At 38.7% G+C, this 14,987-nt stretch overlaps 2 protein-coding genes across 6 annotated transcripts; one reads left to right on the top strand and one right to left on the bottom strand.

The window, feature by feature from the left end:
* The first annotated feature begins 269 nt into the window (after positions 1–269).
* Positions 270–6,687, top strand: LOC107859601. Of its 5 annotated transcripts, none has more exons than XM_047407068.1 (7): positions 270–363; positions 1,561–1,825; positions 1,910–2,029; positions 2,111–2,269; positions 5,282–5,454; positions 5,677–5,782; positions 6,475–6,687. In XM_047407068.1, the coding sequence occupies exons 2-7, from the start codon at positions 1,583–1,585 to the stop codon at positions 6,502–6,504; spliced, it is 831 nt and encodes a 276-aa protein (XP_047263024.1). In that variant the 5' UTR covers positions 270–363; positions 1,561–1,582; the 3' UTR covers positions 6,505–6,687. The 5 variants fall into 5 exon arrangements, with proteins under 5 accessions (XP_047263024.1, XP_016560139.1, XP_016560141.1 ...); XM_016704653.2 differs by having other exon boundaries at positions 318–621; XM_016704655.2 differs by having other exon boundaries at positions 331–456.
* Positions 6,688–7,396: 709 nt separating this feature from the next.
* Positions 7,397–8,476, bottom strand: LOC107858235 (glycine-rich cell wall structural protein 1-like). The gene has a single exon (XM_016702922.2). The coding sequence runs from the start codon at positions 8,474–8,476 to the stop codon at positions 7,397–7,399; it is 1,080 nt and encodes a 359-aa protein (XP_016558408.2).
* Positions 8,477–14,987: the final 6,511 nt, after the last annotated feature.

Genomic DNA, 14,987 nt, shown 5'->3' with positions numbered 1-14,987 from the left:
TAATTATTCAAAACTGCACAAATACGACTCTCTCCAAGTCACCATGTGATTGAATTACCTTGTCAGCCCTTTCAACAACGTGACACTAAGTGATTGAATTATCTTTCCATGTAGGCATGAGTGAGACTCACGCATGAAATTGCAAAATCGAAGATCATATTTATTTAGGTTTTAAATAGTTAAAGGTCTAAAGTTGAAGGTTAAAATTATAATTTCGCATTAAGTTTAAGATTATTTTTATGCATTAACTCTTTAAAAAATCACCCACAAAAATATTGCACACCCATAATTTACAGGTGTAACGACATAGAAAGGTCAACATAAAAAAAATCAGCAGCCACTAAGAAGCAATTGAGAATTTTGGTAAGAAAATAAAAGGAATTCAGATGAAGAAAATCTTGAACCATTCATGAAATTATTGTGGCCCCAGCAAATTCTCCAATGGATTCTTCTCATGTATCTTAACAAAATCCAAGCATCTCTTTTGTTTGTGCATACGTATATAGGTGTCTGTCTGCATATACGTGGCTGGCTATCTTCTTGATCTTTCTTTCTATTTCAGTTGTTGTTAAACTGAATTCTCATCTTCCTAGTTATAGTTCTCTCTAAACAGCTGATAAGGTTAGTTTATAAGCTCTTTTAGTAGTGTGAAAGGTTTGTTTTTTTGACACCCCTTTCTCCTTATTATTACTATAAATCTATAACCACTAAAATTATCTCCTGATTTTCACTTTAGTTACAATAGAATCTGTGTATGTTAATTCATTGGACCTGAAAAGGGGGATGAATACTGAAGTTGAATGGATGGGGAGAACTGGATCGAAGTTTAGTGATTGATTGAATGTTGGTTTTGAAAACATAGCTCTCGCAAACTCTTGTCTTTTTAATTTGTCTCGGTCATAATCTTATTGCTATTACCTTATAAGTTTGTGCATAACTGCTGTGTCGCTCTTGGACTTGATAATCTTTCAGCACGAATTATTTTCCTGTATTAGAATGAAATGCATCCGAACAGAGGTGAACTTTTATATGGAATTTGAATTGCCGATGCCAACTTACTTTAAGATTAAGGTGTAGTTGTTTTAGTAGTTCATGCTGGTACCTTTCTGTTGTTGTGTGTTGAGTTGTAGATGGTGCTTGCTAGTAGATAAAATTTGTTGGATTATCCATTAAGGGTGAAAGCAGATAATAGATGTGATCATTGTGTGAATGAACTAGTTCACAGTTTCAATTTGCGTAGATTGCACCTTTTTTGTTACTAATCAATAGAGTTAAGGTTTTGATTTTGGAGAAATATTTGAAGAGTGTGAGTGATAGCCAAGTCATGTAATATTGCTAAGTCGAGAAGAAACAGATTTTTGGTTTCCCGTTTCACTTACTCAAGGAAACATAGAGTGGTTTTAAAAAGTTTAGAAACTACATAGTCATCCGTTGCAACGCTAAATTGCTAAAGAGGTAGTGCTTTGACTTCTTAATATATATGAAATGTTTCTGAAGATTGTAAGTAGGAAACAAGATTATCCTGAGTTTCATTCTTTTATCTTTTGTTGTCGCTTCAAGGTGAGCATATCATGGTTCAACAATGTTAGGGCTTCAGAATCCACGAGCCATTAACAGCTGCCAATCATTTCTGGATACTAGTGTTCTGCATGAAGCCATTCCTTGCAAGAGTAAAAATGTCAATCCTTTGATTAGTAATCTTAGTTCTGCTGCCCTGGTGAGTTCTCCTGCCAAGGGAGTCAGCAGTTGTTCTTTTTCTTGGAATTGGACTAGTCAACTGAAAACTTATAAGCTCTGTCAGCATGCCGCTTCATATAGATTGCTGGTAAGTGCTCACTAGAACATTTTCTCTCTCTTGACGTTGGACTTGCCTTTATGTAATTCTTTTTTATTTTTTTAATTGCTCCAGTGCCGGTCGCAAGATGCTACTTCTCCTGAAAATGAGTATCGTTCCTCCCGAAATATAGCTATCAGCCTGTTCAGGCGATACAAGAATTTTGTTGAGCGTGGAGGAGGTGACAACTTAAAAGTATTCTCAGTTATTTCTTCCTTCATCTGTAACATCTGTTTGTTGCTTTCTTTATTAGCTCTTATGGTTCTGATCTTTCAGGAGTTCATCAGTGCTGGTGTAAATGCATATGCCTTGGGATGTACTGATGAAGGATTAAGGAAAGAACTGATTTCCTTGAAGGAATCTGGTGTTGAAATTGAAGCCATGGAAACATATGGAGGAAGTACCAGCCTGAAGTCCAAGATTTTATCTGTGGAGGTGAGTCTTTTGCAATTCTAGCGGTTTAGATTTACAACCGAGATAGCTGCAAAGGTTCTAGTTGTCATTCTAGAAACATATGTTTTGTTATCCATAAAATTGACAAAGATGCATCTACTATCCCTAGGTTATGTTGTCTGACAATAGAAATTGATCTAATAAAGCATGTGTAAAAAGTAGTATCTTTTTCCTGAGAACTGCCGATAAAGGCAACCAAAGACTACGCTAAACTGTTAAAAGCATATACAAGCAGTGTTTCTTTTTTCCTAATAGGAAAGGGTCGAATGTGATAAGGAGGATGCATGCTGTTGTTTGATTACATTTCAAGAAAATAATGACATCATAACAAAAGATATAACTGTTCCTGTTTATATCTGAAGTTTTTAGGTGTTCAGAATTGGTGTTTTCAATTATTGATGTTCTTCGCTCTAATCAATGCTGAATCTAATAAAGTGAGAACTCTACTTTTGGTTTGTGTTTTGATGGCTCAATTAGGCAGATCTGTTTAGACCTGATTTGTTGCCATATTTTGTTTTTAGATTGCCAAATCATTGACTTACTTCCCACTGTCTGCAAAAAGTTGTATAGCCACCAAGATGATCTATCTGAAAGGTTATTACTAGACTGCCTCTTTCTTAAAGTAAAAGGGTAACACCAGCATACATTGAAATAAAAATTTCTGCTGCTGTCTGGTTTCAGATAGACTAGTTTCTCTGGAGTTTTGAGGATTTTGATTAGAAGAAATATTTGTTTTTCTCGGGAAGTTTCTTTAGGAACTCAGCATATCGACTCTCATTCTGAAATATTGGCAGATCGTTTCATGGGTTCCTCCTTAATATTGGGATGGGAAAAGGTGTCTGGAAAAGAACAAGAGTGTTAATAAGTTGTTAATATTTGTCCATGCTACTTGGAGAAATCTGAGGAGGGTCGCGACTATAGTTATTGTAGGCATATCAAGGTTGAGGAGGTCAAGGGGGCTATTCATAGGATGCGTCGGGGTAGGGCGATAGGGTTAGACGAGATTTCAGTGGATTTTTGGAAGAGCACTGGCGGGGCAGGTTTGGAGTGGTTGACAAGGTTGTTTAACATCATTTTTAGGGCGGCAAAGATACCTGAAGCGTGGAGGTGGAGTACGGTTATTCCATTGTATAAGAACAAGGGAGAGATCCAGAGTTGCAACAACTATAGAGGTATTAAGTTGTTGAGTCATACTAAGAAGGTTTGGGAAAGGGTGGTAGAGTTAAGACTGAGAAAGAGCGTGACTATCTCTGAGAATCAGTTCGGTTTTATGCCAGGTCGCTCGACTACTAAGGCCATTCGCCTTGTGAGGAGATCAGTGGGGCAGTTTTGGAAAAGGAAGAAGGACTTGCACATGGTGTTTATTGATCTTGAGAAGGCATACGACAGAGTTTCAGGGAGATTCTGTGGAGATGTTTGGAGGCTAGAGGGGTGCCCGTGGCGTACACTGGGTCGATTCAGGACATGTATGATGGCGTGAAGACTCGGGTGAGGACAGTAGCGAAGACTTGGGTGAGGACAGTAGGTGGAGATTTAGAGCACTTTTCGGTTTTGATAGGGTTGCATCAGGGATCGACTCTTAGCCCTTTTTTATTTGCCTTGGTGATGGATGTTTTGACGCGACATATTCTTGGGGAGTTGCCTTGGTGTATGTTATTTGCTGATGATGTGGTACTGATTGACGAGACTCGGGGAGGAGTTAATGATAAGTTGGAGATTTGGAGACTGACCTTTGAGTCTAAAGGATTTCGGTTACGCAGGACCAAGACGGAGTACTTGGAGTGTAAGTTTAGTGATATGTCGCAGGAGGTTGACGTGGTTGTGAAGCTGGACTCTCACGCCATCCAGAAGAGGGAGAGTTTCAAGTGTCTGGGATCTATGATTCAGGGCAATGGTGAGATTGACGATGATGTCACATATCGTATTGGGGCTGGGTGGTTGAAATGGAGGCTCGCTTCGGGAGTTTTATGTGATGAGAAGGTGCCCTCGAAGCTTAAAGGGAAGTTCTACAGAGTGGCAGTCCGGCCGGCTATGTTGTATGGAGCGGAGTGTTGGCCAGTTAAGAACTCCCACATCTAAAAGTTGAAGGTGGCGGAGATTAGGATGTTGGGATGGATGTGTGGCCATACCAGGAAAGATAGGGTAAGGAATGAGAGTATTCGGAAGAAGATGGGAGTGGCCTCGATGGAGGACAAGATGCGAGAAGTAAGGTTACGTTGTTTCCGGCATGTGATGAGGAGGGGCCCTAATGCTCCAGTGTAGAGGTGTGAGATACTAGCTATGGATAGTTTTCGACGGGGTAGAGGTAGACCGAAGAAATATTGGAGGGAGGTGATTAGGCATGATATGGAGTAGTTACAGCTTATAGAGGACATGACTGTTGATAGGAAGGTGTGGAGGACGCAGATTAGGGTAGAGGATTAGGGGGTGAAAGTGCGTCGGTAACAATAGGGGAGCGTTCTTTATTTGTGTCTGAAGTTTCTTGTTTGTGGTGTTGAGTGTTGTGTATGGTTTCGGATTGAGAGTTTTTAGTATTATCTTGTGGTTGTATTATTATCTTATGGCTAGTGGTGTTAGTTTATTTTGAAGATTGTACTAGTTTATATGCATTTATGTTTTGTGTTTGGTATACTGCTATCGGTCCTAAGCCGGGGGTCTATCGGGAACAGCCTCTCTACTTCATCTGAGGTAGTGGTATGGTCTGCGTACACTCTACCTCCCCCAGACCCGACTATGTGGGAATACACTGGGTATGTTGTTGTTGTTGTTGTTGTTGTATTTGTCCATGCTACTGTATAATGATCTGTTGCCAGAATAGTTAGGTAGGTATTAAAGTTTCTCTCCAGGAGTCTGAGTTTAGTCATTTTTAAATGCAGACCTATAAACCAGCTGATTACATGTATTCAACGCAAATTTTGTTGTAATCATGAGAATCAACATGACTACTAAAGATCAGTGATGACAGTTATTTAATAACTCCTGGTTATGTTGCAGGTTGATGAGTGTATTATGTGGTTGAGCATTATATTCATCACCATCCTATGTACCCCTCAACCAACTATAGTTCGATGGTCATCCACACCCCCAGTTTCTGGTGAAATGATAGCCCAGTGGAAGGGCTTCTGTGCAATCATAGCAAATGCATACTTTCTGAGAGGAATGGCGTGGTAAGGTTGCCAGAGGGCATATCATCCTAAAGTAGATATTTTTTTGTTAAGAGGGAAACCTGTCATCAGCATTTTTTCTTTTGAGGAATGTGTTGAAAGTTTAAATTTAGTATTTCGTTTTGTTCAAGAATTGAGTGTAGTTAATTGGTTGATATACTTACATTCAGTTCAACAAGAAAGTAGGTATCATATGTATTAACATGCTCTTCTTTTCTCCTGAAGGCTCCCAGTGAAGACTCTCCAACTAGAGCAGATGGCAGTTGCTGGTCATGCTGAAGAGCCATCAGTTGTTGCTAGCCGGATGAGATTAGTTTTTACTACTCTAGAGGTGAGTTCAATCGACAACTTTCTACTTCTAATAATCTTTCCAAAACAACATTAACACAAATATGCAATAGCAGATTCATAAGTAGATTTTCTGGTTTGATAGGGCTCTGTGATTAGGCGTGCGTGCCTAAACAAGTGTAGATAGAATCAGGCTCAATCTAAAGCCCACAATGTTTTTATTCCAAAGCATGACAAAACTGTGTCTCCTAGTCTTCATGTTTCGAATCTGGTTTTTGCCTCAAATTGAGATTCTGATTTGATAATTACTATATACTTGTTAACATTAAAATAATGACACATCCAACCTTGGTGGACAAAGTTATTCGATACTGGTGCTAGAGGGAGGTAAAAGGGACCCATGAAATTAGTCAAAGTGCATGTAAGTTGATCAAGATGCCACATTTATTTTTAAAAATAATAATAATGACAATTAGCATTAATGTAAGAAACTAATTCCTTCAATATCAGAGGAAGTTTAATTAGGATGTAATATATCTCAACTGTTGGAATACTAATCTATAGATGGAGATTATTCTTGGATATATCCTTCCATAAGATGTTCAAACATATGTTAACAAAGAAACTGTAGATAATTTTTACTACATACATACAAAAAAACTTGGATTTGTTGGTTTTTCGTTCGTAACATGTTCTCTCTTATTTACGAGTATATTTTTGCTTAATCTTTTTTAGGTTGTGAGTCCACAGTGGCCTAGAGGATGAAGCAGTAGATCCAGAATTTGGCCTCACAAATATGAAACATAGTTCAACAAGATATATTCACATTTCTTTCCTTTGTCCATACTCTGTTAACATGAATATTCTGCTACCTAAATGTATGTTTGACATGGGAACTTTCACTAAATCTTCAGAGGGCAAAGAATTCAAAAGGATACATTGAGTAAAGCTAGACTGCTCACTGTGAACTCTTGCTTGAACATATTGCTACATTTCACAGTGACAGAGCATATATATGAGATCAAAAACCATATAAATGAATTCTGATGTTGATCAAGATAGGCTAATTAATGGGGGCAGCTCAGTAATCTGAGGGGGCAAAACACCTTAAAATCAGCTGTGATAAAAAAAAAAATTCAAGTACTCCAAACAACTTCGTTTCAAACATTATTTCCAAGTCAAAATTCGATTATATAATTAGAGGAAGAACTAGGATTTAACATGTTTTTTGACTTTGATCACTTCATGTATCTGCATATCTCTAGACACTTGTCTTTGAATTTCCTTGATACGTAATATAGTTCAAGTCAAGCTATGCTCGGCATATCTAACTAGAAGAGGTTTTTAGTTTTCTAATGAGGAAGTAATTTTGTAGGTGTGACTTATCTTAACTTTAACTTCATATTAGTATTATTTGTCAATCAAACTTTCCTAATTAGTGAAAGTCCTTTTAATCGAAATGAATATGCAAAGAAAGAATACAAATATATAACTTTTGCTGATTGTGGCATTGTACAGTACTATGGTCGCTCATGAATCCGAATTATTATTCTCTTTACACTAGAACAGGAAATTAAAAAACAAATACAACTTGCATGGCAAATGATTGGTTGATCATTTAATTCATCATCTTTTGAGCAAAGTTGGCACTGAAACTTTAGGGTTGTTTGTCACCAATCTTGCTAGCTTCATCAACAGGACTGAAATTTCCACTTACTGTACCTGTTCCTATGCCAAAGCCAAATCCCATGCCCATTCCAAATCCCATCCCAATGCCACCATTATTACTATTGCCACCATACCCACTGCCTTCTCCTTCACCATAACCTTCTCCACCACCATTGTTATCATCACTAGTGTTTCTACCTCCTCCTCCACCTCCTCCACCACCCCCGCCGGCAGCACCACCAACGCCATTGCTGCCACCACCTCCCCCTCCTTCACCACCCCCACCCCCACCATTTCCACCAAAACCTACACCCATCCCGAAACCACTACCATGACCATACCCACCGTTGGCGCCACCGCCGCCGCCGCCGCCACCTCCACCTCCGCCCCCTCCCACACCCATCCCTTCCCCTGCACCATGGCCCTCTCCATGTCCCGAACCTCCATTACCGCTTCCTCCTCCACCACCACCTCCACCTCCCCCTCCACCTGCCCCTCTGACTCCCCCACCAACTCCAGCACCAAAGCCACTACCATGACCTGATCCTCCTGCAGAACCACCCGCGCCGCCACCACCTCCACCTCCCCCTGCAAAACCACCACCACCACCTTTACGTCCACCAAAAGTTCCAAAACCTACGCCTGCTCCAAAACCACTACCATGACCATACCCTCCTTCTACACCTCCCCCACCGGATCCTCCCCCACCTCCACCACCCTCTGTACCAACTCCAGCTCCGAATCCTTCACCATGACCAGAACCACCCGCTCCATCCCCACCACCACCACCACCACCACGGCCTCCTCCACCTCCACCACCTCCCACACCTATACCCATACCCGCCCCTGCACCATGACCCTCTCCATGTCCCGAACCTCCATTACCACTTCCTCCACTACCGCCACCACCTCCTCCTCCTCCTATACGATTAAAAAAACTTTTGCAGCCACGCCAGACACCATAGCTGCAATAATCATCTTCATCCTCTCCACGACCCTCCTCCATACACACCATAACAATGCATAGTACAAGAAGAGCCACACACAAAGAACGACTAGAAATAGCCATGACTCTTCAGATAACAATTAGTGTAAGCTCAAAACTGAGTAGTGAGTCTAGTGACCAACTTTTGAGCTTCCACTTCTTGGTTCTTCTTCGTGCAAATGTCTCCTCTATTTATAGGCATATTATTCATGCAATCATTTGGCCGTTTATACCTCAAATGGTAAGTTGAAAGATGCATGTTTTTAAATTTTAAAAAGAAAAGAGGTCAACAATGAATTGACAGACTACTAAACTAGCCCGACACTTAACTAAAATTTTCGACATTTAGTTGGTACGAAATATTTGCTCGAACTCTTTAAAATTGTGTATGAGTTAGTGTCAAATCTCCTAAAAATAATGTATATTTGAAGAATTCTATCTGAGCGCGGCAATACATTTAAAGAATACAAGCAACATAGCAAATATAACAAGTATCATGGGCGGATGGAAGTTTATGTGTTTGTTTGGTAATTTCAAATAATAATTAGTTTTATAGCTAAATATTTTGTGAATTTTTTTAGTAATATAAAAATCTAACAAAAGTTATTAAATTCACGTGTAGCGATATATTACCCTGTAGATCCGTCTCTATTAGTATGGAATATCAGTTCTCATGACTTTAAAGCTGTCAGTACAAGGAATTCCCCCAACTAAAGGATCTTGGTTCGGTCCAATTCCAATTATTTCTAACGACCAGAGAAATCTCAAAAGTTGGAACTAATTAGATATTAATGGAATTTTTTAACTTAGTATAGACATAGGACTACATGTGATTAAACCTATGGCTTACACATGTTAATGTCGTACATTATGATAATCGACAATGAAATAGTGGAGTTGGTGTCTATATCTTCACTAAATTAAGGTAATTCTTAACAAAGATTTTGGATTCGTTTGATCATGATTTCCAGGTGTCATTCTATTTTATTCGAAGTTATATATAGAGTTGAAAGATTGTATTTCTATTGGCATAGAGAAAGGGAAGGAGCAAGTAGGAGAATTTCTTTATCTTTTCGGGGATTTTACCTTCAGTATACTATTTTATGATTCGACTACTTCAGATTTTCAAAATGTAAGGTCCATTAAAGAAAAATCATTTTTTTGGTAAGAATTTTTTTCATTTTCAAGATTTAAATTAGAGATCTCTAATTAAGGACGGAGGAATTCGACCATTTGTGATAAAAAAGAATTTCAATTTTGAGGTTGTTTGTGCAGCCCATGTGAGTGTAGGAGTTATAATTGGAAAATAATTATTGGCGAACCAAATGAATAAAGAAAGAAATACAAAAGAAGTAGGAAGTATTGCTGTTTGGTAATAGTATCGGTATAGTGGCATTCCACTGGATACTTGAAAGTGTACTTGTGGCAAGGAACAAAATGGTGCAAATACATGTATAATGGAACCCATATTGTCACTCATGGTCCAAACATTATCAGAAAGTCAACAATCCTTGTTTACTTACTTCCAGCTTTTTGATCCCAAGGACCACTTTTATGTAAAGTTTCTATTTCTAATTTAACTTTTGGTCAAGGAATGGACACATTTGTGACTAATTTCAGCCAACTAGACATTCTACTTCAATCAGCATCCAGTTAAGCCCCATTTTTATTTTTTATTTTCTACCCGATGTCTACTACCAGCATTCTAGCCCCAGCTAATACGAATCACATAGCCTATTCTGAGGGTGTTAATCTGTGACCTCTGATTAAAGGTGGAGCAGTTCCACCACTGCACGACAAACTCATGTTGGTCCAGTTAAGCCCAATTGGTTCAAACTGTTGTAATACATTTGTTAGTACTTTATCTTCTAGATTATCATATAATTATTATATATGTAAAATATACAATTTAATGGTCTAAGAAATAACTATTGACGGGAATCCACCAAGCTTAAGATAGACAAATAGCGAAAGTAGTTATCTCCTTAAAAGTTCTAATTTTATGGATTTTTTCTTCTTCTTTTTCCTTTGCGGTGAACACTTTATTCTAATTATTGAAGACTTATTTGAGTTTCATAATAATCAGAAAGCCCCCAAAATAATCAGAACTCAAAAGGAAATGTGAAAACAGGAAGAAGAAGAACAACAACAAACCCAGTGTATTCCCACATAGTGAGGTCTCGAGAGGGTAAGATGTACGCAGTCCATACCACTACCTCCGGAGAAGTAGTAAGGCTGTTTCCAAAAAAACAGGAAGAAGAAGGCAAAAAAAAAAAAAAAACTGAGCTAAACAATAAATTGAAGTATGTTAAGTACTACGTAATAGTTGTCGAAATTCGTTTAATACTTAGTGGTTCTTGCAATTATTTACTTCTTAAATTAATTAATTAATTTAGTATATATGTCGAAGCATGTAAACATACCAAAATCGAGATAAATAAACCATGAAACTTAGCAATGTTTATTCATGAACTCAGAAAGAGAAAGAGAGAAAATATCTGTACGCTCTTTTTTTTCCTGAAGAGCCAAGCTTCTAGAATATACTACTCTCTTTATATACACTACCCCACTTTCTAGTTAATACAAAACTGGTCCTATATAATTAAATTAATCGGACAAATATTCAGCGTGAGCCTTCGAACAACTGGGGCGCGGGCTCATTTTTATTATGTGGTCCAACACCCCCTCAAGGTGGAGTGGGGAAGCACACCCAGCTTGGGAAGAATGGAAAGATGATGAAGCCCAGTAATAGGCTTCGTGAAAATATCAGTGAGCTGAGCCGTAGTGGAGACATGATGCAAGGAGATAAGACCAGCAAGAAGTTGCTGACAAGCGAAATAGCAATCGACCTCGATGTGCTGGTGCGTTCATGGAACATAGGATTGTGGGCTATATGAATAGCAGCCTGATTATCACAGTAAACAGGGACGGACAGATCAACAGGAACACCAAGGTCAACTAACAACCTAATAGTCCAAGATAACTCAGCAACAACCTTACTAAGGGCTCTATATTTAGCCTTGGCAGACGAAAGATATGGCAGGCTGCTTCTTAGCCTTCCAACCCACCAAAGAATCACAAAAAAAAAATAGAAAAATAAAAAATGGAGCGCCTAGTATCGGGGCAAGCAACCCAATCACTTTCACAAAAAGCTGAAAGAGAAAGAGAAGGAGCAGCACTGAGAAAAACACCAACATCTGAAGACCCTTTAAGATACCGCAAAATATGTAGAGCAGCATGCATATGTGGAACGCGAGGTGAATGAAGAATTTGGCTTAGGTGCTAAATAACAAAGCACAAGTCAGGCCGAGTATGTGTCAAAAAGTTCAACTTGCCCACCAAACTCCGGTAAGCTTCAGGAGAACTCAAGAGATTACCTGATGTGGCCTGCAACTTCACATTAAGGTCAAGAGGACAAGTAACAGCAGTGATAGAATCACAACCAAATTCCAAAAGAAGATCATGAATAAATTTCTGCTGATGCAGAAAAAGATCCTGTGCAGAGTAAGTAACCTGGATACCTAAAAAATAGCTAAGAACCCCCAAATCTTTGATCCGAAACTGAGTATCCAAAAAGAATTTGAGATTGGAGATCTCAACCAAATCATCACCCGTGAGAATAATGTCATCCACATACACAGCCAAAATAACAATAGAAGATTCAGATTTTCTAGTAAACAAAGAATAGTCATTTATGGAATGTGTGTACCCTTTTGAACATAAAGATGCAGACAACTTGGCGTACCATTGCCTAGACACCTGTCAAAGACCATATAAAGACTTCTGAAGACGACATACCATAGGGAAAGAAGCTACAGATGCAGAGCAGAAAAACTAGGTGGTAATTTCATGTAGACTTCCTCCTCTAAATCACCATGGAGGAAGGCATTATTAACATTTAACTGAAATATAGACCATTTCTTCTTGACAGCTATAGAAATCAAGCACTTAATAGTGGAAAACTTGATAACAGGAGAGAAAGTCTCAGTGAAATCTACACCCTCAACCTGGGTATCACCTCTACAAACCAACTTGGACTTATATCTTTCTAAAGACCCATCAGCTTTGTACTTGACTTTGAAAACTCATTTACAACCAATAGGTTTCTTTCCAGGAGGAAGAGGAACTACATACCATGTATGGTTGGCCTCAAGTGCCTCAAACTCTTTTTTCATAGCATCCTGCCAAGCAGGTATGGAGGCTGCCTGAGAAGAAGAAGTAGGTTCCAAAACAACAGTGCTAGTAAGAGCGTTAGTGCTAGTAGAAATAGAAATAGAACCACACAAGGAAGGAGGTAAAGTGCAGACATATGAGTGAAGATGAGAAGGAACAGAATGAGGCCTGGAAGATCTCCGAGAAGCAGGAAGGGAGGTAGAAGTAGAGGTAGAAGAAGTGGAAAGAACATAAGGTGGAGAATAAGTAGGAGGAGGAGGATCAGAATCAGAAAAAATAATAGGTGGGGAGGAAGATGTAGAAGAAGGAAAAGAAAAAGGAAGAGCAAAAGGAAATATGGATTCATGAAAAACAACATCTCTAGACACAAGAGTGAGTTTAGTATGTAAATTATATAGCTTATAACCCTTCTTACCCGAGGGATAACCTATGAAAACACACGTTATCAACTTTAGGTTGAAATTTATCCCTATGAACCTTAAGTATAGTGTTGAAGCAAAGGCAGCCAAAAGTTCTTAGATGAGAAAAGGAGGGAGCCTGGTTGTGTAAAAGTTCAAAAGGGGATTTATTGTTAAGTAAAGGGAAAGAAAATCTATTAATCAAGTAGGTGGCTGTGAGAACACAATCACCCCAAAATGAAAGGGGTAATTTGGACTGAAAAAGTAAGGATCTAGAGGGTTCAAGGAGGTATCTATGCTTTCTTTTCACAACACTATTTTGTTGGGGTGTGTGGGGACAAGAGGTCTGATGAATAATTCCATGATCTAAGAAATACTGGCTATTATAAGTAGTAGAAACTAACTCTAGGGCATTGTCACTTCGAACAGCCTTGACTGAAACACCGAATTGAGTTTTGACCATAAAAAAGAAGGCTATTAACAGTGGAAAAGCATTACTTTTGGAACCTATAAGGTGAATCTAAGTGGCCCAGGTGTAGTCATCAACAATAGTTAGGAAATACTTACACCCACCATAAGTTGGGGTACTATAAGGACCCCAAGAATCCACATGAATCAATTCAAAAGGGAAACATTTTTAATAGAGCTTACAGGAAAAGAGAGTCTAGCTTGTCTAGCCATAGGGCAAATAGAGCAAATGAAAGATTGCTTAGAAGAAAAAATACAAGGAATAGAAGAAATATCCTCCATTCTGGCAAAAGGAATGTGACCTAAAAGGTTATACCATAAAATCTCTATTTTATTAGATGTAGAATGAGATTTACAATGGTCAAATGCAAGATGATTTGTACAAGGTAAAGAAATAATAGCGGGTAATGGAGAAATAGTAGTGACTGGTACAGTAGAAGCACATGCAGGAATCGAAACAGTAGAAATGAGGGCACATGAGTCAGCAGTGTGAGAAATCTAAAATTTTTAGAGTCCAGCATCCAATTTACCAAGTTCCATTGGCCTCTTCAGTGAAGGGGCCTGTAGAAAACAAATATTTTTAATAAAATGGACTGAGCAATCTAACTGAGAAGTCAATTGAGAAATAGATATAAGATTGAAATGGAAAGAGGGCAAATACAGAACATTATGTAGGGTAAAAGAAAGAAAATTAAGAGAACCAATGCAAGTGACTTTAATTTTGTACCCATTAGGTAGGTTGACTAGGTAGGGTATAGTTAAGGGATGAATATCAAAGAGAAGGTCTTTATTGTAAGTCATGTGGTGTGTGGCGTCGGAATCTAAAATCCAAGAGCCACTAGACAAATCTCCTAGAAAGCACATACTGGAACTATGTTCAATATCAGCAGACATAGAAAGAATACCTGCAAAATTTGCAAAAGCCATGAGACAAGACTGATTGTCAGAAATTTGAGTGTTCTGAACGGAGTGAACCAACTGATAATATTGTTCCTTTGTCAAACCAGGAATCACAGACCAAGGTTCAGTGGACTGTTCTGATAAAACACCATGTATATCAGGTCCAGGGGAATTGACTGGCTGGACTTCTATAACTGCAGCGGATTTGTTATTTTTGGTGAACTTGAAATGAGGAGGATACCTATTGAGCTTATAACACTTGTTAATCAAATGCCCAGGCTTCTTACAGTATTTGCATAAGAGATTGAGCTTCAAAGGAGTGTGCCTTAGGGCTAGAGAATACGTAGAAGGCGTACCCTTTGGAAGAGGTTGCCTAGTAGAAGAATTAATATAAGCACTGAAAGAAGCTGAATCAGGAGTGAACTGGGTCTGAGAAATCACTTGTCTCTGCCTCTCATCTTGTAAAAGGATACTATAGGCAGTGTCAAGAGATGGGAGAGGATTCATCATGAGGAGATTCCCTCGAATCCCTACATATATCTCATTGAGGCCCATAAGGAATTGGTAAAGTTTATTCTCCTCATCATCCTGAAGAAGAGTAGTCCTAGCTGTGCAGGTACATCTATTAGCACTCCTACTACTTATAAAACCCAGTT

This window comes from Capsicum annuum, chromosome 2, assembly GCF_002878395.1.
Source record: "Capsicum annuum cultivar UCD-10X-F1 chromosome 2, UCD10Xv1.1, whole genome shotgun sequence".
In the NCBI taxonomy this organism is placed as follows: Eukaryota; Viridiplantae; Streptophyta; class Magnoliopsida; order Solanales; family Solanaceae; genus Capsicum; species Capsicum annuum.
The sequence above is the reverse complement of the archived record's forward strand: the minus strand, read 5'-3'. Positions and strand labels throughout refer to the sequence as shown.

What these genes read in the sequence shown, in the direction of transcription:
- LOC107859601 (XM_047407068.1), top strand. Translation starts at nt 1,583, where the DNA reads ATGTTAGGGCTTCAGAATCCACGAGCCATTAACAGCTGCCAATCATTT. An exon ending in CCGCTTCATATAGATTGCTG is followed by an intron (nt 1,826 to 1,909) that starts GTAAGTGCTCAC and finishes TAATTGCTCCAG; the next exon opens with TGCCGGTCGCAAGATGCTAC. An exon ending in CCAAGATTTTATCTGTGGAG is followed by an intron (nt 2,270 to 5,281) that starts GTGAGTCTTTTG and finishes GTTATGTTGCAG; the next exon opens with GTTGATGAGTGTATTATGTG.
- LOC107858235 (XM_016702922.2), bottom strand. Translation starts at nt 8,476, where the DNA reads ATGGCTATTTCTAGTCGTTCTTTGTGTGTGGCTCTTCTTGTACTATGC.